Genomic DNA, 27,834 nt, shown 5'->3' with positions numbered 1-27,834 from the left:
TCCCACCCCCCAGGGACCGACTGAATGTAGTTAATGCTTGCTTCTACGCTCCATGTCCATGAGTGATAGGCTGTCAGACTCTCTCTCCTTCAGCTTGAAGCCTTCCATGTTATCCTTGTTGGATGCCCCCCCTGTGAGAGCCAGGTCGATAGAGGTGCTTGGCCCTTTCGATCCATCACTCCCCTCTCTGTCCACAAATTGGCCTCAGAGGCATGGAGCCTATCTCTTGGGGAAAGCGCCACTGTTTAGCCAAGGCAGTGAAGGAAATGAAAATGCAATCAGTGAAACCATTAAAGCAACTTAGAAAAATGAGTCCTCACTGTCCTTTGACAAAGTCCTCCGTTCGTCTTCCTCCACCGCCTTTTAGTCCGCTCTGATATATTCAGCTTTGACACGTTCCACATTCCGCGTTTTTTCCATTCGTTTGAATCCAACGGGGAGCTGATGAATGCATCTTGTAAAGTACTGCATGTCGAGATTTATCGATCGAGCTTGGCTGAGTGATGGCGTGTTATCTAAAGCGAGGGGGAGTGATGTGGGGGTGTCACCTGGGGTCCCGGGACAGCACTACTTCTGATCTGAGGTTCTCAACGACAGAGATTGACCACTTCCAGGTTGGGGGGCTAGACTAAACATATTTCAGCCCGTCAGTGACTCGGCCTATCTCATTAGAAAAATAATGATGTAATTGACTGTTGTTACAATAGATAGTCAGATATTTATCTTTGAGCCCTCTGTTTTGATGATGGGCGGCCAGGCCTTTATCACACGCCTGTCTCCCCCGGCGTGATTCATGGTCTTTGTCTGGCAGCGTAAAAGCAGATGCTGCTTATTTACTCAGAGACTGTAATGGCACACACACACACAACACCACCGGTAATTACCCTTTTGATTGCAATTTATTGGCCACAAGAGAGGATGAGTTATACGCTTTGTACCGTAGAGGCATCTGCATCTGAATCCATCAAAAGTCCAAGCTTACGTTTACATCTCAAGCCTCATTTTTACCAGAGAATGTATTAGATGGCTTAGAATGTGAGGCTTTTTAAATGTCAGAGAGAATTTAGTCGCGAAGAACGTTTTTGATTCAATTTAGGGACATGCTTTGGTTTTGATTTATTAGGCACTTTGAATTTACATCTTGGGATGGTGTTGTTTTCATTCCCCTTCCATTTGTTTCCATGCCGTGCATATGTTCCCTGAAGTAAATTAAACGCATATTGAGGATTAAGTTGGCCTACTGATGATTTATTTGGCATTCAGGAAGTCATTTTGGTGCTTGCTCTTTCATTACAGTCCTGAGAACCGTGCATTTACCAGGAAAACTCAGAATGCCTTTAAATTATCGTCTAGAATATTGAACAGTTTCCCGGCTGAATAATGTCCTCCTTATTGAGCATTTTACACGCTTGTCATCAATCACAAAAAACAAATTGAATTTAACTCTGATTTATTACCGCTTCTAACACCTATGGGAATTTACACACAACAGACTACAGCCGTACAGTATGTTCCATTATAGATAAGAGTTCGTTTTCCGAAGATTTCCCGACTTGATAAGACATTCCACACGTAAGATCCTTAGAAAGGGTTTCGTAAATGGATGAATATGTGTGGTGTACTGCACTGGCCGTGATAAAATGACTTCACTTTTAACCGTTCTCAGTGATCTGACTGTCATCCCTGCAGATGTGATGGCATAAACTCACTAACGTGGCTCGTTGTCGTGTTCTGCACTCATTTCCTTTGCTTTGGCCAGCTCAACTCCATTTTCACATTAGCACATGATGGACCATTCTTTAAGATGTTAAGTCAGAGTCTGGGTTTTTGTCAGGGTTCTCTAAGGTGATTGGATTTGTTTCAGGCCTGTCCTGTTTATTGACTGTGAGGCTTTCCGACTGTTAGCAGTGAGCCAATTAAGACACTGAACTTTACACATCAACAATGAATTTATTAAAAGGGACATCCCTCTCATTACAAAATATTTATATTACTGGAGTAATGATGCTGAAAATTCAGCTTTGCCTCACATGAATAAATGATATTTAAAAAAAAAAATTGTTGAGAGTTAAGCCCCGTTTACACCATGAAGGATAACTAAAAAGTAGGGCCGCGCCTTTAACGCGTTAATCGAGATTAATTAATTACAGAAAATAAATTTCCCGCATTTTTCATCACTTATTTTTGCACTGCGGAACGTTTCTCACTGGATGAGTTTCGGCGGACCGATTATACTGGAGCACCAACTAGCGTTCGCATATCACTGCAGCACATCGAGCCTCAAGTATCACCTCAATGCAAAACATATAGCAGCTAGCGTGGACTTTACACTTTATGTTGAACTATGTATTATTTTGTTGGTGCAACTGGCAGTTTATATTGAACTCTTTATTGTTTTGGCCAAGGTTAAAGAGTGTTGGACCTCTGAAGCAACAGAGAGAGGTTTTCAATGTACTTGAAAGTATTGTGTTTTACTTAAAAAACAGTTTACAGAAGGTTCCAGCACCTATAAGCTACCTGAATTTCTGAAATATACTATTTCTAAATTGTTTCTAAATATGCTATTGCTACACTTCATGGCAAACATTGCACTGGTCTACTAGACTTGGTTGAACAAAAATAAACAATATTTTCTTGCTTAAGCTTATGTATTCAGTCATTATTCAATGGTATACTATAAATCCATGTGAAAAAAATTACTTCTCACTGTTCTCAGGTCAAATATTTATATGCAATTAAAATGCGATTAATTTCGATTAATTAATTACAAAGCCTCTAATTAATTAGATAAATTTTTTTAATTGAGTCCCGGCCCTACTAAAAAGATAATGATATTAGCATCCACACCAGCGAACGATATTGTCTGTTTATTTTAAGAACGGTGACACACTGGCAGCGTGGCGTGAGCATGCGTTTCTGCTGCGTGTCAGTTGCGTGGCGGCTGCGTCGTGTTTTCTGTGTCTTCACACACCATAATCGTGCCTGACACGGTGCTGGCGCGCTGCTGCTGCTTTAGGTGACATAGAGGGAGGCCGCCGACAGACAGAATATATATACTTCATGTTAAGCATAAATATAAAGCCTACTGATAAAGGACACCATCAACAGTATTGACGGCAAAATAGACTTGTTTGGAAGGTGCCAAAAAAAATCGATAATTATTATTATTTATTTTTTAATTACATTTATATCTGAATTTATGTCAACCTATAGACTTTCAAACATCAAAATTTCATTAATTACTATGTATTTGTGTACAAAATTACATATAAACATATTTTCCTATTCTTTTTTGCCTGGAAACGCTTTCCAACACGCGTGTCGCGTGAAAAATAGGCGTCGGTTCTATTTCTAGCATGCACGCGTTTTCCGTGTCGCTCTAGCCGCACCTGAGACGCGTGTCTCCCGCAGGCAGTCTGCAAGCTATAACCTGTTAACATGGGAGCTGAATTAAAAACGGACACGCCACGCAGCTGAAACGCTTACAACATGCATCCAGTGTGTCACCGGCCTAAGTGCACATGCATCTGCCACTTTAAATTCTTGAGCTCGTTATAGCAGGATGGATTCTGATTGGCTGTCTGTGTTTGTATCATTCAACAACTGGAGAAAAAGTTGTTCTGGGAGTGATTCCAACAATAGAGTTTTCCGTGCCTTTATTGTTATAGTTGTAATATGGACTATGCTATTCTTTAATATTGAAAATAATTTTTCGAACTGTATCTTTATCGTTATCTTTACAGTTATTGTCCTTTGTGTGAATGGGGCTTTAGTCATTTATAGAGTTATTTTAAGCTGTAAAAATATTTCATTGTATATTTCACACAAATGCGAATCCGAATATCATTTTTTGAGCTTCGAAGCTTTGGTAGTAATCAACACAGAATATTCAAATCTTTGGAGAGAGGGGCTGAACATATTCTTCTCCTTAAAAAGGCAGGAATCTCTGTGTGTCTGTCTTTCTGTCTGTTTGCAATATACAATATACAACAATATACTATAGGCATACTGCTTACAGAACTCTAAGTTAGTTTTCTATCTTGATTTGCAGTTTCAAATAATCTAAAAACTCAATTAAAAGTGCTCACACAGCTGAGGCCTTTGCCATTTGTCTTCTCTTTAAGATGAACTGAATCATGACGTTCATGAAGTTCACTCATGGACAATTCATCAGCTTTTTCACTGTCGGGCTGAACGGTTCTCTTTGCTTAACCGTTTCATTCCGTGCCGATCCGGGTGAGTCAGCATGGACTCTCTGGTGCTGATAACGAAGTTATTTGGAATGCAATAAAAATATGTCAGTTGTTTTGGTAATGCTAGTGTAATATAAACAGCGATATGGACGATGATCAGATATTTCTGGTTTTGGGATTCCTTTTTTATCTGATATTCACTTCATTCAATAATAGAAAAAAGGACACAATTCTTGACGTGAAAAATAAAATAAACAGAAGGTGACGATGGGAATAATATCAATAAGTGCAAATGTTCCCTCCACAGACCAAACTGTCTCAGACATTTTTTTTATTTTATATTGAAAGTAGCGTAGCTGTTTACTTGGATGTTTGATAAAATAACGCACTTTCGCTTATTTAACCAGTTATGGAGAAACTAGTAGCCAGGGAACTCAGTGAAAACGAAATGTGCTCTAACAGCACGGCACCGTGCCAATAATTCGGGGCCGAGAACGGTTTGTAAACATGCTGCACCATACCAGGCTCGCGTGGAAATACCTGACAGTTCTTAGAACAGTTCGGCTATATTCAAGCACAAATGAGAACTGTTTTGTGGGGGATCTCAGATGTAAAAAAAAAAAAAAAAAAAAAAAAAAGAATATTCGAATCTCAAAATTAAAAAATCTAATACCAACCCACTGAACGAATATTCGAATAATGGAATATTCTGGTCCAGCCATACCTGATGTGCATCTAAGATCTAAGATCACATGACATTTGATGCAAACACTTATTAAAGTCTGTTTTCTCTTGAGATGGACACAACAGGGTGTCTGAGACAATTAGCTGGCGTTACATATGATCCGGCCAAATACTGATTAATCAGCGAGAGGAATGCACACACATCTGTGTGTGTGTGTGAGAGTGTGCTGTCCACGCCTCTCGTGAGTGGGCTGGGGTGCTGGGGGGTTTGGGTTCAGAGGGAATAGGCTGTCAGCTGTGAGAAATATGTCATGGTTGTTGTGTCCCTTGCAGCACATCTGGTGCTCATTGGCAGGATGCTGGAGAGAGCATCAGCCCCGACAACCAGGTGGATCTGCCAGTTCTCAACCCGCTTCTGTCCCTGTGAGGGTCTCTTCACAACACTCTCACTAGTCTTGTTTTCTTTTACTCTCAGTCGTAGTCATTTTATTTGCTTCAGGGATTGTGACAGAAATGTACTATAAGACTTCCTGACGTCCGGTCGAGGAGAGCAGCATCTGCCTCTAACATCTGACTGCCAACTCACATACTGTACAGTCCTGCAGGATACACTTCCTTTTAGAAATGATACATTTAAAGTCTGTGTGCACTTAACGGGGTCAGGCAAAACTGTTAACTGCATGCAAAAGATAATAATTTAAGGCTTCATTTACCATTCATCATTGGAATTTGTATTTACTTGGCCATCCCATACAGGATGTTGAATGGAAATGACACATGCAACATACACTAAACTGTAATTCAAATTTTGTTTAGTCTAACCATTGGGACAAATCATTAAAAATTACATTATTAATATTGCCTAATTATTCTGTCTTATATTCACTGTACTCTTTTAGCTTATTAGACATTTTCATTGTTATTATTAACCAAAAAAAAAAAAAAAAAATTAACGTTTTCATTATTTTAAATAAAGCTGAAATAAAATAAAATATAAATATTAGAGGAATAACTTGCTTTTTTTAAAATGCAAAAAGCACTAAAATTAATAAAAGATCTAATAAATATAAATAAAAGCTAAATAGTATTAAAAGTATAAAAGTATAAAAAAATAGATTAGTAAAAATTACAAAAGAACAAAACATTTGCTAAAACAAAGTAAATGAAAATATAAGCTAATTAAAAATATTATACATATCCTAAAAGTATATAAATAGTATATAAATCACACTACAATAATTCTAGACATTTGTCTTAGATCAATTTGGCAGGTTCAGTTGTGTCAAAACCATCAGTAGAGCCATGTATAACCTTATAAAAATAAATATTGACATATTGACATATTGATCAATAAAAAAAGTTAACAAAAGTTACTCAGCCATGGTCAATAAAAAAATAAAAACATTTTTTTATCATTATCTGCCTGTCTGACTGTCTGTCTGTGTGTGTGTGTGTGTGTGGGTATATATTTTTATATAGGTATATATATAGGTTATTTTTATAATTCCCATAAGTTTCAATTGCAATTCCTTTGATGTTAGTTTACGAGTTTGTTAACTCTGTGGTTTAGTCGAAGTCTCTCCTTGGCTGTTCTGCCTGTGGACTCAATGACTTTCCAGAGCAAAACAGGATATCAGTTACACCTGAGTTATTATTTCAGTACACTGTGTCCTCTCACTTGATTTATTGCTTTTTTTTTTGCATATCGGCCCATAACCTGGTTGACTGGCAGCGTAAACCCACTCATTGGCCAGAGGAAATGCAAGCCTGAAAACATTGACCCATTAACATTAGATAAACGTTAGATAAACACAGAGCTGGAAGGAGCCAAACAAAACAGAGGGAGCAGAAAGCGTCCTGTCAGTCTCGGGTTTCTGATAGGAAGTGTTATTTAAAAAGCAGCTGATGTGGGTTATGTTGTCTCACTCAAAGCCATCTGTTTCCTTACCTCACACAGGCTGCTCTTAGTGCCTTGAAACAGCTGTCAGAACAAGGACTGGACCCTGTGGATGGACCAATCAAGGTAGAAAATGGATCATGTGACATGTACGTACAAACAGAGCCATAAGTATATCACAACACCTCCATTTTAAAAAAGATCACATATGTAAATAACTCCCGACCAGAGGAAATCCATTATGTTTCAGTGATGTTGAATCTACATGACAAAAGCACTCAGAGGCAATCTGGGTAGCCATTGCCTTTTATATAAACTGTTAGGAGATTCTCAAGATGATTTAATGAAAAGGACATGATTTATGCTTTTTTCCATTTAAATATTTACAGATCATCATGTTAGCGGCCTTGAAATGCTTCCCATGTGTTGTTCCAAGCAGAGTTAGCTTAATTTAAGCCAATCTATTGGCCCGATTCTTGCATAAACCAGAATTAATTCAATGTTTTGAATGTTGTTCTAAAATATATGATGAAATATCAGTTCATTACATAACTAAATAACAGTTTATTTAAAAACAACTGCCACAGTACGAGTATGTTTAATGGTTTAATGATTGATTGATTGAGCTCAGGTTGTGTAATCGGGTGGGGAGCACAAAATAAAATGAATCAGCTTTGCTCATGAATATTCATTTTGCATTTTGACAGTCATAATTGATTTGAATAAGGGAATACCTTATGCAGCAGTTTTACAGTCATCATTTTATGTAACTGGGTACACTGTTTTTTTTTTTGCACTGCAGCTCAACAAAATAAAACTCTTAAAAGGTGGAGGGGAACTTATAAAGACATGTATGATGGTTGCGTTTTACCTGAATATGCAAAATAATAAAAGCCTTTAAAGGGATAGTTCACCCAAAAATGAAAACTCTGTTATTAATTGTTGTTCCAAACCTGAAAATAAGATCTTCCTTAATCTTCGGAAAACACAAATTAAGTTATTTCTGATGAAATCCGAGAGTTTTCTGACCCTGCATAGACAGCAACACAACTAACACTTTAAAGGCCCAGAAAGGTAGTAAGGACATTATTAAAATAGTCCATGTGATGACAGTGGTTCAACCGTAATTTTACGAAGCTACGAGAATGCATTTTGTGCGCAAAAAACATCTTTTTACCTTTTTCTGCCATTACCAAGAGTACCACAATGCACAAAAATGATTCTTTATATACGCACAAAAGTTGTAGCTTTATAAAATTAAGGTTGAGGCTCACATTACATCAAATAGACTATTTTAATGATGTCCTTACTACCTTTCTGGGTAAATATCTTAATTTGTGTTCTGTAGATGAACAAAGGTCTTACGGGTTTGGATTGACATGAGGGTGAGTAATTAATGACAGAATTGTATTTTTTCTTGAGTAAACTAACCCTTTAAAAGTATTTTATAGTAACTTTTCATTTTTAAATTAATTCAAACAATGCAATAATAACCTGGTAAGACAATATCGTTTAACGCATTTATCATAATGCAAATACTCGTAGTAAATTATACAAGATGTAATCTGATGTAAAGTGTGATCTTTTCTCATGATAACACTGTTTTCAGTGTCTCTGAGCAGTTCACAGTAAATTTCGTTCAGCACAAACTCCATATCTGCAAGCAATGTGAGTTTGAGTTGCTTCTAACATGCGTTTGAATCTGAGACACAAGCATCGAATGAGAATGCTTTATAAATCTGCAGTCAATAAAAGAGAAGCATTTTAAATGAGAGGTTTCCTTGCAGTTTTTCTGTTTAAAAAAAAAATTAAAACGTAACATTTGAAAGCAAAGAAAAGAATAACCATAAATATTAGTATAGTATAATAATATATTTAAAATATTAATATTACAAACTACTTTAGTTAAATAGTATTAAAGTGATATTTATTAATTGGTTTATTTTTTATAATTTGATTTAATAATGATAATAATAATAAATATATCTAAATAGTAGTCATATTAATTAAAATTAGACACGTTTCGCCAATTTCTTCTGCCTGTTTTTTAATAAAATAATGCACATACAAAATAAAACTCATGCCAGGGAATGCAAAAATGTTATTTTTAGACCCTGGGTGTATCAATATTTTTGGCCAATCAGATGCTATCTAGAATGAAAATATTGGAAAATATGAGCCTGTTGGAAAATATGAGCCATTCAAGATTTCTCCAAACTTCCTCTTTCAGTTGAAAACATGTCAACACAGAAAAGAGAACTACTTGTCAGAAAAATAACTACTCATTCTATTTGTATTGCTACTTCTTGTGCTATTGCATCCTTAAGATGAATCACTTTTGGATAAAAACATCAGCTAAATGAATAAATGTAATCAACAAGCCATTTTATGTTGTCTTTAGTTAGTACACACTGCTCGCTCGCTCTCTGTCTACACACACACACACACACACACACACACACGCATATAATAAATATCAGTGACAGGTGGAGCTCCTTTCTGATTCTTAGCTGCAGAGACAGACAAGATTTGTCCTTTAAATGTCAACATCTGAAACCTGTCAGCTCACTCCACTTAATGACTAAGGATTACCCACACACACACACACACACACACTGGCTGAGCTTATCACTTTCACAGAAACACACGCACACAATCTGGATTTTCCTGCAGTGGAAACCCTCTCGCCACTCCACTCCGTGTCTTTGCATGATCTTTATCCTCCTGTAATCAGAGGGCTTGCTGTGGGAAAAATGAATCTCTGTCATATCCGTGATGAACAGAGCGCTGGAGAATGAAATATGAGAATGGAAATGATAGACACACCAGAAGGGAAATCTCACCAACCCGTTCAAGATTATTTTCATAGTAGGTGTGCCGTAGGAAAAGGTTAAAGAAATGTTTATTTACAGTGGCTTCGGCTTCTCAGTGCGGTCATGAGCTAGAACAGAACAAAGAGGAGAATCTACCCTGTTCTACAACCAGTGAAAGGGGCTGATGGGAAGCAAATACTTCAGTCAAAATCATTAAGAACCATTTATCTGTACATCACTGCATTACTTTATATAATTTATATATGCATCACTGTTTAAAAGTGTATTTGGTAAAACAGTAATATTGTGAAATGTCATAACAATTCAAAATAAATGTTTTCTATTTTAATATATTTTAAAATGTTATTTATTTCTGTGATGCAAAGCTACATATTCAGTCTTCACTGAATCACGATTCTTCAGAAATCATTCTATCATGCAGATTTTGTGTTCAAGAAGCATTTTATTTTTATCATAAGTAACAATGCCTTAAATTAATTGTGATTAAAAGTTTTTTACTATCACTTTTGATCAATTTAAAAAAAAATCTTTAAAAAAAAAATCTGAACAGTAGAGGTTATTATTAAATATTAATTTATAACATAACTATATAGTTATTGAGAGAACCACACAACCTGTTTCTTGAATTATTTTTATGTCTGTTATTTTATCATTCTTATTTTTATTACAGGTTTTATGTATAATTCTGTATATTTATATTTAAAATTTATATTATTTTGTATTATTTACTTTTATGTTTGTATTATATTATAATATGTATTATTATATATATATATATATATATATATATATATATATATATATATATACATATAAACATATACATATATATATATATATATATATATATATATATATATATATATATATATATATATATATATATATATATATATATATATATATGTAATTCTAAGTATATATATATATATATATATATATATATATATATATATATATATATATATATATATATATATATATATATACACACAGCAGATAAAATAAGTATTGAACCCGTCACCATTTTTCTCAGAAAATATATTTCTAAAGGTGCTGTTGACATGACATTTTCACCAGATGTCGGTAACAACCCAAGTAATTCATACATACAAAGAAAACAAAACATATAAGTTTAAAAATTAAGTTCTGTGTAATAAAGTGGAATGACCTTTTGGAAAAAAAAAATAATAATAATAAAAAAAAAATATATATATATATATGTGTGTGTGTGTGTGTGTATATATGTATATATATATATATATATATATATATATATATGATATTATATTATTGTTAATTAATTTTTTTCATTGCAGTGGTGGATCATAATTAATCTTCAATTGTACCTGTTTGTCTTGCAGACAAGCGAAACGTCTAGCCGAGCGGATGGACAGCAAACCGACTAACTCAGGCACCACTGCTCAGGACAGCAAGGATTCAAAGGCCGTCGTCTAGGAGCTGAACCCACCCTTGCGCCCCGTCGCCCAAAAAGCCCCCACGACCGCCGCTGCATCCTTCTACAAGTGTCAACATGCAATATAGTGGATGTGTCCCATGATATGAATTGACAAAAAATGCATTCTTTGAGTCTATGTGAAGACAACACTATCTTAACACAACATTTATTTACTCTAGAGTCAACTGAAAAGAGCAAGCAAGTGAACTTAAAAAAAGTAATGCATGGTAATGTTTGAAAATTAAGGGAAATTTCCCCATTTGATAGATGTTTGAATAATATTTTCACCTTGCCTCCAAGTGATATGGATTTAAACAGGCTTATGTCATGCTATTAGTATACAAAACAATACAAAACAAAGAAAAAAAATGATTGGGGAAAAAAAGTTGTGTATCTAATTTGGGGGGTTATTATTATTTTCCTTTTCTGTTTAATCTATGAATAATAATGCTTGAGTATTTAAAGATTAACCAATGCCAGTGCTGTGAAGTCGTAGTTGTTGTCTTCATATATAGTCACCCAGCTTACCTTGTATGCTGACATAAAGCATTCATCTATCTATATGGATGTATATGACATGTAGAATATCATACGCAGAGGAAAAGGAAAACATATACTATGAGTGCAAACCAATGGAGAAAACTGATGCTAGAGGTCAACAGCACAGGATCACAGAGCTGACCCGTAGTATCCAGATGAACAAACAACCCTCTTGCCTTCTATAACGTTCTTGAAATAGAATTTCTTCTTGACGGAAACACAAGAGGTCCTGAATAGTGATCTACAGGTACGCCTCTTCAGTCCTGTTTGATGATTGTTTTCTTCTCCCTTCAGTTTTTTCCAGCACATCTACACCTATGTTGTGTGTTGTATTGACTCGATACATCAACTGAGTGCTTTTAAGGACTGCATTCTGGAGAAAAGAGAGGCTGTGGTCAATAGAGACTTGCTATCTTTTCAAAACGATCGCGTCGTAGAACATTTATCTGAAGCTGGTAACTCACTGGAAGAGCGTTTTTCTCTCCCTGAAGATATACAGTGTAATAACAGATATGACAGTTAAATAAAATGCAGTAAAATCACATCAGTTCATGTTGAAACTATTGGTGTCTGTTGTCTTCTTTCCCATTTGTTTTTCCATGTTTTTAATTTGGCAGAATCCTAAATTTCTTAATATTTCCAGGTTTAAACCTGTATGAGTTTATTTCTTGTGTTGAAAACAAAGTAATATATTTTGAAGCTTGTTGGTAACCAAACAGTTGACGGTAGCCATTGACTCCCATACTATTTGTTTTTCTCCACACTATGGAAGTCAATGGCTACGGTCAACTGTTTAGTTACCAACTTTATTCAAACATCTTTTGTAAACATCTTTTGTGCTTAACAGAAGAAACACACTCATAAATGTTAGTAACATGATGACAGAATTTTCATATTTAAGTGAACTCTCCCTTTAAGATCACTTTCTTTATAGCAACTGTTTTCATATTTTCTTTTCAAAACATGGGTGTGAATTAAAAAACCACAGGCAATTTGCTCAAGCATATGCCATAGTGCTGTGTCATACCTAAAGGGACTTTAAGGCTCAGTAACACATGAACGGTCATCCGTGAGTCTTTCAGCCGTTGGGACACAGCAGTCTAAAAATAGCTCCATGCTATGAGTCCATTCAGTATCACCAAGGAAACAGTCATTCATTCATAGTTAGCGGAATGAATGATCACTGCCATACAAAGACCAAGCTCACCAATTGGAAAAACAAGTCTGTTACTAAACGTGTTCACATTAAGCTAAATTTCACTCAAATCTGCAATAATGAATCTTCGCCCCATGTAATTTAGCAAATGTAAATGCCCTAAAACCCCCCAGAGCACCATAGCAAATGAACAGCAACATGCTAAACACGATTCTATAAATTTTTTAGAGCATAGTTAACATTTTTTAGAACAACAAGTGTTGTTTAGCAGTTTTAGGTATATAGTCCCTTTGCAGCATCCCAGCTTCAAAACATACCCACCCAGCATATGACGTTTAAATGTACAGCAAAATGTAAAAAAAAAAAAAAAAAAAAAAAAAAAAAAAACCTGATGACCTTAGCAACCCTTTAACACCTTAGCAAATGTTAAATTTGCAGAGTGTTAAATAAGAATTGCAACGTGCTAAAAACACTTAACAGCAAAAATAGGCTAGCAATGTGCTAAAACACCTTAGCAAATGTATAGCAAGGTGCTAAAAACACTCAAAACACCTTAGCAAGTATGATCCACCCACTACACCGCACTTGTTATCAAATGTGTAGCAACATGCTAAAAGTATTAAGCATTAGCATATGTTTAGCCTAAAAAACGCAAAGTACCTCAGCAAATGCAATATGCTAAACTCGCAATACCTTAGCAAAAGAATAGTAAAGTGCTAAAAATAAATACTACAACAATAGCAATGAGTTAAAATGATTCAGATCATATCAATATGTGCTAAAAATCCTTATGAAAATGAACCATGGTCTTATTATAATAATAGTGTAGGAACGTTTTCTGTGTGTGTGTTGATTACCATTTGTATAACCACAGTTTTACTACAAATACCATGTTAACTATCGGTAATCTCTGGTTACCATGGTTTAACCTGTTAACTGTCACCCGTCCGCTCTGTGGGACGCCTACATTTACTTCACTATATTACAATTAAATCTAATCTAATCTTGACAAACTATATATCGTTGGAAAGGTCGAAGACTCCCAAATATCTATTTTATCAATGTTTTTTGTTAAAAATTATGTAGGAAAAGTAATAGATTAATTTATGACAAGAGTGCACCCTCAAAAATCTACATTATAACAGGAATTTTGACCTTTGTTAAAAAAACAAGACGACTTTGTTGTCTTTTTCTCCATCACATTTTAGAAATCATGAGAAATTATATATCAACTGAAAACTTAAAATCTCAAAATTCATCCTTTAAAACTCATTTTAAAATCAGACATTGCATTACCACGTAAATGGTACATCAATATCATGTTACAAAATGTTTTCATTCATGAATAATAAAAATGTAAGTTTGGATCGTGCACTACAAAGTCAATGAAAGAGTGTCCTATGGCGGGTAATGAAGAAACAGATCAATCTCAGTGTGAGGGACTATAGCCGCAATTAGTGTGGAATTAAGATTTTTTTTATATTTATATTCACATATAAGCATTTAGCACGTCACTATTAGTTTTATCCCTGATATGCCTTGGAACAAGATTATTTTTTTACCTTGAATAACTGAGGATCATCCTTCAAGTGTGGAAAACTAATAAAATATTCGCCAATGACAATTGCTCTGTCCCATTTGACCCATATAATGCTGTTAACTGTGGCCTTTTTTGCTATAGGGCAACAAAATGTATTGATTTTTCCACCAGATCTAAGTGTTATCGACCTTTTAAAACTAAATCAGTGCTTATGTTACTCTGCTGAGTGAAAGGGAAAAGAAATCCTGTATGGGCAAGGGAAGCATTTCATCTTGTGTTTTCAAAGCTATGAATTTCTGGCACCATGAAGCTTAATTATTTTCTTAGTGGGGAGTTGCTTCAGTTGACTGATCTCAACAATTACCATAGCCGCGGGAGTTTTGATGTGTCAATATTTCTTTGTCTCTGTATTACACTAATCTCTTAGTACGGACCATCAGTCAGGCCAGTTAGCCTGACTCAAACACCTCCACTCCTGGCTACTGACGTCAGTTGCTTTGAGATCAGTGCTTTTCAACACTTGAGAACCATTGGCTGCCCAACGAGCGGTATGTCTGCAGTGCATGTTGCTATGGGTTTGTGAATGACTGACCTATAATAAGGCTACAAGATTTCTAAAATGGAAACATTTGCTAGTTCAGTGGTCTAGATATAATTTAAATCTCAGTTGTGTTATCTATCATTTACAAAATGGGGACAAGCCATTTAGAGTATGTGTATGCTAAAATCCACGCCAGTGTTCAGTTCTTGCAGCTGGCCATTCTCACGTAAAGGATTTAGATGTTGACTGGTGCTCTATTGTATGTTAATGGCATAATTAGGTGACACTTAGATCTTAAACATAAGATAATTTGAGATTTATACATTTTAATTCTGAAAGGGAGGCATGCACACAAGTTATGTGTGTGTGTGTGTAGTGCATTCTCTGAAACACACGTATGCATTGGGAAATGATCTTAAGATCAAATGTAGGACAGTTTCTACATAACATTTCATAAACGAGGCCCCATCGTGTTCAGAATGGCACGCCCTCTTATTCACTCGACATTTACTATGACATGGGTTTCTGAAAAAATACTAGCCTACACCCACTCAACGTGTAATAGGTCTGTGTTTGGAAAAGAACTGGAAGCAATTCACTGTTTTTTTTTTTTTTTGACATGGCTAACCTTTCAAAATTGCATTTCAGTTCTCTTATGAAACACTGTGCAAGTATGATGAGGCATGGTCCTGTGATGCATCTCTACTTTAAGTAAACACTTCTCAGTCACTTTCACAACTAAAGATAAGCATTTTGAATGGAGTCAAACAATCTAGTGCTTACTAATATTCCCCTAAAATCCCTCCCATATGCTGCGTGATGGTCAATAACACTTCTGTCGGTGAGAATAGTTGTAGTTTCCCCTCTTTCACTTCCAGGGTCATGTCACTTGCTCCTGCGGAAGTTATTATAGGGATGCACTCAGGAATTTATTTACTAGAAAAGCTGCCAAATTCTGAAACCTAAGCTTTCTGCGCTCAGGAATTTCTGGCATTTGCGGTTGATGAGAGTCATGCTTATGAAGAGACACAAAACCCAACAAATAATCTAAATCATTTTATTAATTTAAGTTAGGTAGAGACACTAAACATTGGAACCATGTTGTGTGCTCTTCTAAAGAGCACGCTTTAGGAAAGTTACAAAAAGAGTATTTATGTCATACTGTTAACAAATGTCAAAAATGAAGAGGTAGAGATTTTAGGCTCATCACAGTCAGTGAAGGACGCCTGTTGGAATGTCTGTATCTTTTTTTTTTTTTTTTTGCTTAAACACGGTGAATACATTTCAGTGGTCCAGGTTTGAATACACAAAAAGGAAAAACATTTAATGAACAAATGTGGGTGCACACAACAAAAATGCATCATATTCATATTGTTATCGACTGAAACTGACATGAATTTGAAATGTGAATTACTTTTTTTAAGAACTTATTTTTCAGTTAATTCACAAAGTCAAAGTAGACCAAGTAAAACTAAATGTGTTCAGTGACAGGAAAACCAGGCCATCCCTTCTCTCATACATTTCCATATACCAGATACCAGAAGCCTGTAGATTATAGAGTGAAAACACACTCCCTTCCCACAGCAGCTGGAAACAGACCAGCGTTTTACCCACTTGTACTTCTCATGACATCAGCAAAGAGAAATGTAGGGGGAACAATGCAAAATATTTCTAAAACGTCACATGGTTCATAACTGGACACTTGATCTCCTGCTGCTGCCTTTAAATGGATCGGATTGGGGAACGGAGTGGCATAGTGCCACACTGAACGGTGTAGATAATGTCGGCAGTGTAGAGGAAAGTAAATACAGTGCATGTCTACACACAAACAAAACCAAAAAGTGACAAGAATTTACTGTTCATACAGTAACATACTGTATAGTTTCACAAAGACGCTAGATAATGCTGGTGACTACATTACGTAAATAGTTAATTACTGAATAGCTCATGTATGATTTCAAAACTATTGACACAGTATATAGATGGATGGTTTCATTAAACAAACCTTAAAATAAAAAAAATAAAAAGACACGCAACATAAAACAACAAATAAATCCTTAGTGTAGTACACCGCTTTCTTTGTTCCAGAGGAACAATATGGTAAACCTTTGCATCTGCCAAATGCAAGTGCACCAGTCGAAACAGTCTTTTCACTTCCCTCTGCCCTCTCAGTGGTCTTCTCCTCATGCGGGTTAGAAAATGTACCCTTGTGGGTTAGAAACGGCACCCTCTAGATCCCGTTCTTGGCCTCGTTGTTGTTCATCGCCTCTTTCCTCTGAGCCAGGAAGGGGTACATGCACTTATCCGCACCCAGGAACCGGTACATGCACACGATTGCCTCGAAGGGCAAAATGCTGTAAAACCCAAAACAAACGGGAGAACGTTACTTCCGATTGCTCGGACCACCAGGAAACATTTCAAAGTTCGGTTTTAGGACCGTTCAAGTTCACCTTTTCATAAAGTTGACCATGTATACAATGCGAGGCGTGCAGATCATGGGCTGGTCTGTCAGGATGGCCCTCATGGCCTGTTTCACACAGAACTCTGGTTTCAGTGGAGGGAGAAATGGCTCGATCTCTTTCCTGACCCGCCCAGGAAGGGAGAGAAGGAGAAAACATGATGATTAAGACTAGTCTTTGTTTAATAAAGTCAGCCCAAAGTGCTTTGCCAGTCAGAGCAAGTCATTATTGAGTGGAAACAGATCCAACATGCACCTTCTATTCAAGTGGAAGCCCCTATTGTGTGTATGAAAACCCAAGCTGACAGTGACATGAGAGGCCACAAGCAAAGCTACCCTGACTGTTGTTAAGCAATGTCTACTCGAACTAGACACACATTGTGTCGTTCGCTCTTTTAGTGGCCATCTGAAACCGAATCGTGACATTTGGACGGCTCTTTTCTTACCTTATTCTGCATCCTCTGAACATGCCCGTGTCCACCAGGTAAGGACACACCAGCGTCATCTTGATACCGTCCTTCTCCGAAGCCTTGATTTCGTGGCTCAGGGACTCGTGGAAGCCGATGGCACCGAACTTGCTAGCGCAGTAATCCTAAAACCGAGAGGAAACGGAGTTAAGTCAAGCTTCCCGAGTCGGTTTCCCTCTAATAGTGCGGGAGCGCTGGGATCTACGGTTTCATTGGCATTCTTCTGTCATGTATGGAGTGTAGGTAGAGCCGAGCGGGAGGGTTTTGATGTGGTTCTCGGTGGATGGGAACTTCAGATGGGAACTTCAGAATGGAGTGGGCAAACACAGATGCGTGTAGATAAACACTCAAGAATAAAGGGGCTCACAGCGGCTTGAGTCACTCCAATAATTCAAACCATAAAAAGTCACATTCAAGGAAACATAATAGGTCAGACAGTGTGACAGGGCTTTTGGGACCCTTTGAAGTGAGATTAAAGATGAGGGCTTGTAAAATAGAAGTGCACATACAGCTAACAAAACTAAAAAAGGTAACGTTTCCCCAAAAGATAGCTGGGAAAATGACACCAGTGAAAAGAGGATTGGACATGTACTACAGATCCCTCAAACACGCAGGCTGGTTTAATGGACTAAAAAGTAACCATTTAGGTGTAGGAAACGGTTAAACCAGTCAGATTTCTTCTTTAAAAAGTTCAATATAAATGGATTTAATATTCGTTCAAAAGCTTGTAACTGAAAATGCAGATTTCAAAAAGCTAGAATCTATGTAGATACATAATGGGGTCTATAAAACTATATCATGTTTTTGTTCAAATAAAGTTAGTTTACACTATGTTTGTGTACTCTATGTATAAAGACACACATACAGCTTATATATATATATATATATATATATATATATATATATATATATATATATATATATATATATTATATAATAACAGCATATATAATATAAAAAATACACACGCTATCATAAAAATCTAACAAACATAACTATTTCTAAAATATATACGTGTGTGTATTTATATACATAAATATACACCAGTACACACATTGTGCATGCAAAAACTTATTTTGGATGAGATTAATTGTTTGACAGCATTAATATTAACCCCAGTGATTCATGGAGAATGTCTCTGCAGCAGGTAGGCCCAGTGAAACCACGGAGCGTCTTTTGGCATTAACATGCTCCTTAATTGCGTGCTGTGCACCGCACTGAATTTCCATGCCATGTCAAATCAACATGCTGAGACTCTCCAAACACACTCCCGTTTTCAGTCTGCCAATAGATTTATGTGATGGATGCAATGTACTAACCTCCACACCAGCTGTGCTGAAAAGGCCCAGTGAACTGGCAACTGTCACAATGTGGCCATGGTTCATCTCTAGCATCTTGGGAAGAAATGCCTTGGTGGTCTGGAAGAGGAAGAGGTTGGGGGGGGGACAAAGACAGTTATTTTGCTGATGCGGTTTGTCTCTGCCAAAGCCCTTTGATCCGTTTTTTTCCCTCCTCCCCAACTAATAATTCATGGAGACTAAACACTCATCTCCCTCATCCTGCTGGGGGAGTTTAGAAACACAATTCCATTACTGTCTTAAAGGCCATTTACAGGGAGCTTGCTTTCCACTTGCACTTAGGAGATTTACTTACAGCTCAATTTGTTTTGGTAGAGTGAACAGTTTATTACTGACATGGAGGTTTAACTTGTATGAAAAGCAAACAACTTAAACAGATGAAATATTGCTCCAGACCGTCAGGTGGTTTGGTTTTGGTCTGAAATGGCTTATTAAAAATGATGAAAAGACCACTTGCAAATTCACAAGTGGATTGTCTGTGGTTTCCTCTTTTCCCACAACGAGTTGGTCCCAAGAGTGGCATCTCAGTGTCAAGCGCACAAAGCCAGAGCGGGATACTCACTCACCACTGTCAACACAATACGGCTCAAGACCACAACACCACCACTGTAGGTCAACAAAGACGAGAAACAAACACCACCTTTTTAGCCTGGAGCAAGCATTAGCACTGGAACAGTTAAAGAACTCATTTATGAGTCAAGGAGTTAACCATACTAAAAAAATAAAAAATAAAAAAAAAAAGCCAACTGAAACCAAGAATTAACTGAAGTTTGAAATTACATTTTGCTGTTGGGCTGAACTACACCTTTAAGTTAGGTTTAAAAATGTAGAAAATTAACAAAACGATTTGTAGCAAGCAGTTACAAACTAAAAACTGCTGGGCTAGATTTGTTAACTTTTTTCAGCTGCTCTGACATCCTGTCTGGCTATTAATGAATCCGTGTCATCGTCCACTTTTGCCTGGTCCTGGCTGGACAAAAGACAGAGTGAATTAAAACACACACACCACACATGCCTCATCTTCCTTTCTCTTCAGTCCCAGGGGAAGTGAGGGGGTGGACACAATAATGATGAAAAACATGACCGGCGTCATCCATTTACGGCTTTCTTAGAGAATACTTGCTGTACAAGCCCCACAGAACTGCCTGTGGCTTTATAGTCAATCTTCAAATGGAATACGAAACATGCCATTTAAAAAAAAAAAAAAAAATCCTTGTGAAAGCCAAAAACAACAGAGCCCTTTCCAGAGGCCTTCAATGATATCACCATTTATAAACAAGCTCAGCAGTAATGGACCTTGGCCATGCTTGAGAGTGGTACCATCTTGCACGGTTTTGTGCGTGACTCGCACCTCTGCCAGCCGTCTTAACACGTCAGCTTGACATGTTGTTGAAATATGGCCTGGAATCTCTCAAATTCACTTCCACAGACTTCTCTTCCATGAGGCAGGCCAGTCGTGCGATTGAGCGCTGCGGTCCACATGCTACGCATTTATTTCCTGACGTTCACAGTAAACTGTGTATTTTTCCAGCGCATTAAGTGTAAAATTGCTCTTAATATTCATCTCATTGTGTTGGGGGGGGGGGGGGGGTGCAGTTTTCTTCAAGGGAGCAGACTTGGACCTGTTTGAAGCTGTACTCGTGCCTTGCATGCCAAACTGATGGCAAGTATGCGTGCAGATGAAGCATTAGGATAGATTGGGCCTGTGGTGCGCATAATGCAAACATCTTCCAAACACTGCAATCTACAGGATTACATTTTATTTGGAAAGTTTGTACCATGTGCTTCTTCCAATGAGACAGGCTAGAATGATAAAAGAGCACAATTCACGCAATCGAAGGCCTGCTCTTACATCAAGTGGAGAAATACTCCTGCTGCAGAACTTAAAGCCTTTCAAATAGTTCAATTTAAATCAAAACCATCAGTGAGAGTGTGATGTACAGAAATAGAGACATTTGTTAACATGGGAAGGAAGAATTACATTGAGTCATTGGAAAGGACCCCATTTAAATGTAATCTTGTCCAGGCCATTGTAATTTCTAGGTTGGACTACTGCAATGCTCTTCAGCCTGGACTTCCATCAAGCTCAATCAAACCTCTACAAATGATTCAGAATGCATTGGCAGGATTGGTCTTCAACAAACCTTCTTCGCTTTGGATAAAAGCATCTGGAATTCAGAACATACATTTAATCTACATTTACCTTGAATTAACAAACACTCGCTGATAATGTTGGGTTTGATTTTGGTGAAGTAACTGGTAAAATCAACTCAAATGTTACCAATTAAACCAACAAGATCCATCCAGCTTCAGTACCGAACCAAAATCAAACCCAACATTACCAGTCTAGCTACTTGACTAGTGATTTGTTCAACTGGTCCGCTAAGCTGGTAATGTTGGGTTCGATTTTGGTCAAGTAGATGGGGCCCTTGATCAATGGTCAAATCAACCCATAACCTCTGAACTTGCACAAATGAGCAGAAATGGCTTAGAGTCTTTGTAAATACCCCATCTGCTATGGAATGAGGGGGCCGCCACTGATGTGTGCATGGCCTTGCTGACCTCTCAGACACAAAATGTGTGAAACTGAACAGAAGTTCATGTCTTAATTCATAGCTTCCGTAATTGCTTCTCAGCGCCTGAGTTTACGCTAAATTAACTTCCAACAGCAGAGAGCTTCCTTGGCCCTTGCAGTGGTTCCATGCCTGTTGTGCTCTCTAATTGATACAAGCTCAAGTGCATCGCTCCTCACAAAGCTCTTCACAGCTGCTGTGTCAGCCTGGATTAGTGCTTTATGTTTGACCAATAGGAATATGCGCAAATATGGTCACACAAAAAAAGCCCAGATGGCCATTAATTAAAAGAAAGTGGATCAACCAGAGAAGTGTAGCAAAGCATTAGCCAGATTGATGTACAGCCCTCAAACTGAATGCCCAGAGAAAATGAAGTGGGGGCTAATTGATATGCGGTTACTGTATTTCCAATGTCTCATTAAAATGGGGCACGGGATCTATGGAATCAAAATGACCTCTGAAGCGGTTTAACCTTACTCGGATAATCCAAATTAAGCCAATGGTGAATCTTGTTGGCCAGGAGCTTTGCAAATATAAGCCGCCCCAAGTCAAATTACGGGTACAGGTGCATTGGCCTTGAGCAAGACCATCTAAAGCTACTCAAGTAAGACCCTTCTGCCTGGCTGCTCCCTTTCTCCTGGTCTAGGAGGAATGTGGGCTGGAGAACTTGGCTCCTGTCATTTGGCATCTTGTCAAGCTGATCCCTAGACAAGAAACCAATTGTCACATAAGTGGGTCAGGCAGCAGCTCCCCATTACCAGCAAGCTTGTGTACAAGACCCTCTTTCCCTTGATGCTTTTCTCTAGGGACAGCCCCGGGTCTTTTACTTCAGCCATGCTCACTTAGCAACTAGGAGGCTTTCACGGATACCACTGTGCCCAGGTGAGGAATGCACTGCTCACATATTGCCTATTATGGCTTCACCATAAGAGTGGAAGAATGAAGCTTACTCCGTTCAACACTCCAAAATCTGACTAGGCACTAAATCTGGTCATTTGAATCACTTTTAGTTTGCGGAGTACCAGTCAGCTCGTCACAGTGCTACTCCGATGGGCGATCCGATCTGAAAGGGCTTAGCGGAGAACTCGCTGGTCCTGGGACTCAAATGCAGCTGCAAGTATGGAAAAAGTGGACGGCCTCAGCCTGGAAGACAACTGCTCTGAGATAATAACTTCACTTCCTGTTGGCTCCTCCAGTTTTGTTGCATTCCCACTGTGCTATCCAACAAAAAGATGATGTCCATCTGGAGTTTACCCTTCCTGCCTTAAGAGTTTCGAAACACAGTGGCCCGTTGAAATCAAGGCACTGAACCGGCTGGTGGGTCATGCTTTAGACTCTTTAAGAGGATGATATGGACCTCTTGTGAAGACAGGCTTAAGAAACTTCACTAGGGCCAGAGGAAAGTTAAATGTGCCGCAATTAAGAATTTGGAAGGCGGTAGCTTTAACTTGGAAAAATACCAAACGGTTAGTGGAACAAACAAATATCTGAAATGCATTAAAAGGAAAACTGCTTTTGCAATTTATTCGCCAACTAGCATGGGAAAGAATGGACTGCGTGCCATATTAGCATATTATGCAGAGATTTCTTGCCTATACAGTCACATATGCAATTAAAATATTTTGGCCAGGACACATTAAGAATGCTGTACACAGTTTTATAAAAATCTCAAATACATAAATTAAGTTGTGGCTTTTTTCTTTTACTACTATTGATGCTTTTTGAAAATTTCAATAAATGAAAAAAATAAATAGTGTGCCCAACCAGGCTCGAAAAAAGAAAAAAGAAAAAAAAGTGTAACTATATGATGACCAGGGACATCATCTGAGAGAGACTGGAGTTCCAAGTCCTATATTAGCTCCAGAGGGGGGGGATGACCCCCACCAATTAAAATGTAAAAATGCCCTTTAAATTTAAGTGACAGCGTTAAACGCAGTCAATGCATATTTAAAATAATTTCTGTACCAAACACGCCACCACAGTTAATTGTAAATGGGAAGACAAAAGAAGGGAAAAAGGGAATTCTTGCAGTGTTACGAACCACATGCAAGCAGCAACTAATTAAGAGAACATATTTGTGTAAGAAAGAAAGAGGAAAAGCAGTGTTGGTGCATTTTTATTCAGCTGGCTTGTGGCTTTAATGACCACATCCTCCACTCTGTATTCCTTGCCTGTCCTTAATGATTAAGCTCTGCTTTCATCTTAAACCCCCACAAGGAACCATGAGCTGCATAAAGCTTAAGCAAACACAACCAAAACCTTAATGAGAATCCCAGCTCTAACAAGTGCATCTGCTACAGTACCACTGTAGCTTAGACTGAACAACTTCACAGGTTAAAAAATGAAAATATAGATAGCAAAGAACATGGTGTACACTTAAGCAAAGTTTGTGGCCAAGCATTTTCATGCTTCATTAGAAGGACTTCCAGCATTCATTCACATATCTGCCAATGTAAAAAAATACATTACATACACACACATACATATATATAAAAATATATATATAGGATTGTAATGTGATAAATCCTAGGAACATCAAAAAGTCAAAGTAAAAAGCCATCAATATATTTATTTTCCAGGTAGTCTGGGATGATGTCAACCCTCACCTCTCCAAAAAACATTAACCATTCGGTCTTACAAATTAAAATATAAAATCCCCAACAGAAACGTGCAGGGAAAAAAAATAAAGAATAAAATCAAAATAAAAAAACCCAACCACAATCCACCTCAACGTGACTTTAGCAGCATGATTTAAGATAAACCGTCCCATTACAGCTCACCCCATGCCTCAGTAAGACAATGCAAACTACAGACAGGCCGTTTACGCATTAACGGGCAAGAGGTTAATTAGTGAGGCCAAGTGAGAAAGGACTCATCCAAATGGTACTTCCCCAGGCAGGATGTGCTCTTCAGTGGACTTTAAATTAACAAACCGAGGCAGATTGTTCCTGGTGATCTTACTAAAACCCCCTGCTGGAGTCCTTACGTGGAGCTTGTTTATATCCGCAGATCGAGGAGCATGTTGAAACGGCAGGGGGCATGTTAATAAAACCCCTCCGAGTGCATGTATGGTTTTAAGATCAGTTCTGATGTTAGAACTCACAGGGACTGACTTGATGAAGTCAGGGAGGGTAATCTGATCCTAGATCAGCTCCTGTACTGATATTCTTACTGAACACATGCCAGATCCTCATAATCTTACAGCCTGTGGATGTCTACTTCTGCAGAAAATCCGGACTGAGCTGTAAATATTAATTCTGGCTGACACAAGCAAAGGAATGAATGAAAACAAATGGATAACAGACTAAGAAATGGCAAGACCGATGAGACTGGAGTGATTACATAAGGAATATGTAAATGCTGATTGGTGTGTTTTAAGCACGGAGTGAAGGGTGGCCCATCTCAGACGACAGACACATTTGTTTGCACTCAACGACACCAGACGGATTTAAGGACGGAGCTTCTAAGTGCTTGATGTAATTGATATTGAAAGAATAAACATTGAGTGTATAAGTCAAAACTTCAAACTTCACTCTGGCTTATGAACATGCATGGAGCAAAAGAGGTTGGTTTTCCAACTTGGCTCAAGTGCAAATACCAGAGAAGAGGAACGAGTATGTGCTAAACAGATGGGCTCATGGACAGTGGCATCATGCGTTTAAAGCACAATCACTAAAAGAGGGCATTTCGCTGCATTTTCCCAAATTACAGAGAGTTCTATGTTTCCTTTATGATGCATGCACATTGTATACCGGTTCAGATATTGCTGTATACAATGGTGTAGATCCAGAGTCAAATGATGCTCACCCAGAAGTGTGCATGGCAGTTCACGACCATGGTCCTCTCGATCAGCTCATCAGGGCACTCCAGCAGGTGGTGGCCGGAGACAACACCAGCGTTGTTGATCAACAATTCCACTTCACCGACCTCCCTGCGCACTTTCTCTGCTGTGGAGTACACGCTCTCCCTCTTGCCCACGTCAACCACATATGTATACACCTGCGGCTGGAACGGAGGGACCTCTTCCACACCACCAACAGCGCCTTTCAAAACCACATTAGATCATTATCGGAGATGTAGAGAACCACGGCACTCAAGCTTCATTTGATTCAATTTCATTGATTCAGAGCTTAGAAAGAAAAATGGGAAAACCACAACCTTCAGAGAAATATAAGCAGTTGTGTAGGAAGCAAATAATATATAAAAAATATATATTTTTTTTAAATGATGAATCCCTCACACTGACATAGCTTGCACAGGTTAATAGGTTTTGGCCATGTGACTGTTATCAGGTAAACAGTCAACTAAGATAATTGCAACAATAGGTAAAACTATGGCTTAATTTATATAGGCTGACCATAATCGCCGGTCAAGTATCTACTAACTGGTGGGTCTCTAATGAATATCACCATAAAACACCTCATGATTTACATCAAACAAAACAATGGTGGTGTTCACAGATAAACTTATTGGATTATAACAGTGATTGCATAATTACACAACTTTTACAGCCATTCATTCTCAAGTGAGAAACATGGACCATTTTAAAAGAATAATAAAAGAAAGTAAAAGTAAATGACAACCTGGAGTGCAGCAACATATACATACACAATTTTTTTTGTAATCAGTGTAGAAAATATTCTCACGTGATGTTTTGATAGTGTTATTATTTAGTAATTATTGCCAATAAGAAAAAAAAAAAGGTAAATCAATTTTGCATACTAGTTATTGAACTAGGAAACAAAAAGAAACCGTATGAGTCATCTCTTCTTTATACATCAAACATTCAAGTTCTATTCACAAAACAAGATTTAAGACAAAACGCTACCTAGAGTAAACAAACCAGTTCATGTTAAATATGGAAAACATGTAATTTCAGGTAAACAGAAATATGAAATCATCCCATTTACCCGCTTTAGTCATCGAGTTGACATCTTGCTCTCTGTAGATCTGTCGCACCATCTCGGCAGTTTCCTCGTTGCTGTGGCTGTTGATGTCCCACAGCACCAGTGTAGCCCGGCGCCGGGCGAACTCCTTGGCGAAGAGCCGCCCGAGTTCGCCGCCCGCCCCGGTGATCACGCACACCTGTCCCGCTACGCTCTTCTCCTTCGGCCGTATGAGCCACTTGAGTCCGGCCATCACGATGGCCCATAGAACTCGGAGCATGACCACGAAAAACTCCACGACAATGTTCATCATCATGTTTAATTCCGCGCTGTGACTTTGTTTTAAATAAAGATGAACGTCTCACAATTTCCAGTTACACCTAAATGACCAATCAACCTGAGTTTTACTGTTGTCCTGCTACCTTCAGCATATAATTTACTCTTATTTAACGTTATTATGGGGTGAACATCCAATTAACCCCAACAGTCATACAACTACTAATATACATATATAACAGCCTATACACAAATCAAAAATATAACGCATCAAACTTTCAGAATACGAGCATCACAAATAAAAGCACTGATTTAAGGCTACAACACAGACTAGTCTCCCCGCCAGCGACCTCTCGTATCCCGGCACGGATGCGCGCGATAGCTGCCAGTGCACCTCTGTTCTGTGAGCGAGATAGAGACAGACTCCTGACTGAGCTGCTGCTCCTCTATTTAAACCAGCCCCTCTCCACAGGACCCCACAGAGTGATTGGCCCAGATGCCTGATTGAAATTTACATCTACTTAGCTCAGCTGTGGACGTCTGGGAAAACAGAGTGGATGTGTTACAACACTGAATAATAAATAGTTGTGGTTGTATTTTTTAAGCTTAAGCGGATGTTTCAATGAATATGATATATCAGTGCATATAACTGGATGTTATATGATCTGTGCTTTGCTGGGAGAAAGTAGTTCAATGCGTTGTTTTAGGAGCCAATAGAATGTTAGATAGAGATTTTTCAGTGTAAATACTGAAAAGGAGAAATACAATACAAAGCTGTTTCTACAAAAAGGGAAAATGTAGGCTATTAAAAGGCTATTGTAAAGCATTGTGGAAATGTTTATGTTTATATAATATTCAAAGCCAGACATGAAAAGAATCAATTATGTAAAAATATCAATTACAAGTACAAGAAAAGTGCATCTGAAAATGAAACGTTAACCCTCTTAATTATTTTATTCTGAAAAAATGCAC

At 37.7% G+C, this 27,834-nt stretch overlaps 2 protein-coding genes across 2 annotated transcripts in view; one reads left to right on the top strand and one right to left on the bottom strand.

The window, feature by feature from the left end:
• Window positions 1–12,167, top strand: part of LOC113042319 (double-stranded RNA-binding protein Staufen homolog 2-like) — a 115,081-nt gene extending 102,914 nt beyond the window's left edge. Inside the window, exons 14-15 of the mRNA XM_026201075.1 lie at window positions 6,835–6,923; window positions 10,973–12,167. Of these exons, the coding sequence (XP_026056860.1) occupies window positions 6,835–6,923; window positions 10,973–11,066 (183 nt within the window). The 3' untranslated portion in view covers window positions 11,067–12,167. The remainder of the gene's footprint in view (window positions 1–6,834; window positions 6,924–10,972) is intronic.
• A 3,720-nt stretch (window positions 12,168–15,887) lies between these two features.
• Window positions 15,888–27,298, bottom strand: rdh10a (retinol dehydrogenase 10a). The gene is made up of 6 exons (XM_026201074.1): window positions 26,611–27,298; window positions 25,508–25,743; window positions 19,089–19,187; window positions 17,749–17,894; window positions 17,295–17,426; window positions 15,888–17,198 (listed from the first exon to the last, which is right to left on the bottom strand). Exons 1-6 carry the CDS (start codon window positions 26,900–26,902, stop codon window positions 17,075–17,077), a joined length of 1,029 nt encoding a protein of 342 aa, XP_026056859.1. The 5' UTR covers window positions 26,903–27,298; the 3' UTR covers window positions 15,888–17,074.
• Window positions 27,299–27,834: the final 536 nt, after the last annotated feature.

This window comes from Carassius auratus, chromosome 24 (genome assembly GCF_003368295.1).
Source record: "Carassius auratus strain Wakin chromosome 24, ASM336829v1, whole genome shotgun sequence".
NCBI lineage: Eukaryota > Metazoa > Chordata > Actinopteri > Cypriniformes > Cyprinidae > Carassius > Carassius auratus.
Note: the sequence above shows the minus strand (reverse complement) of the source record. Positions and strands in the feature narration are given on the sequence as shown.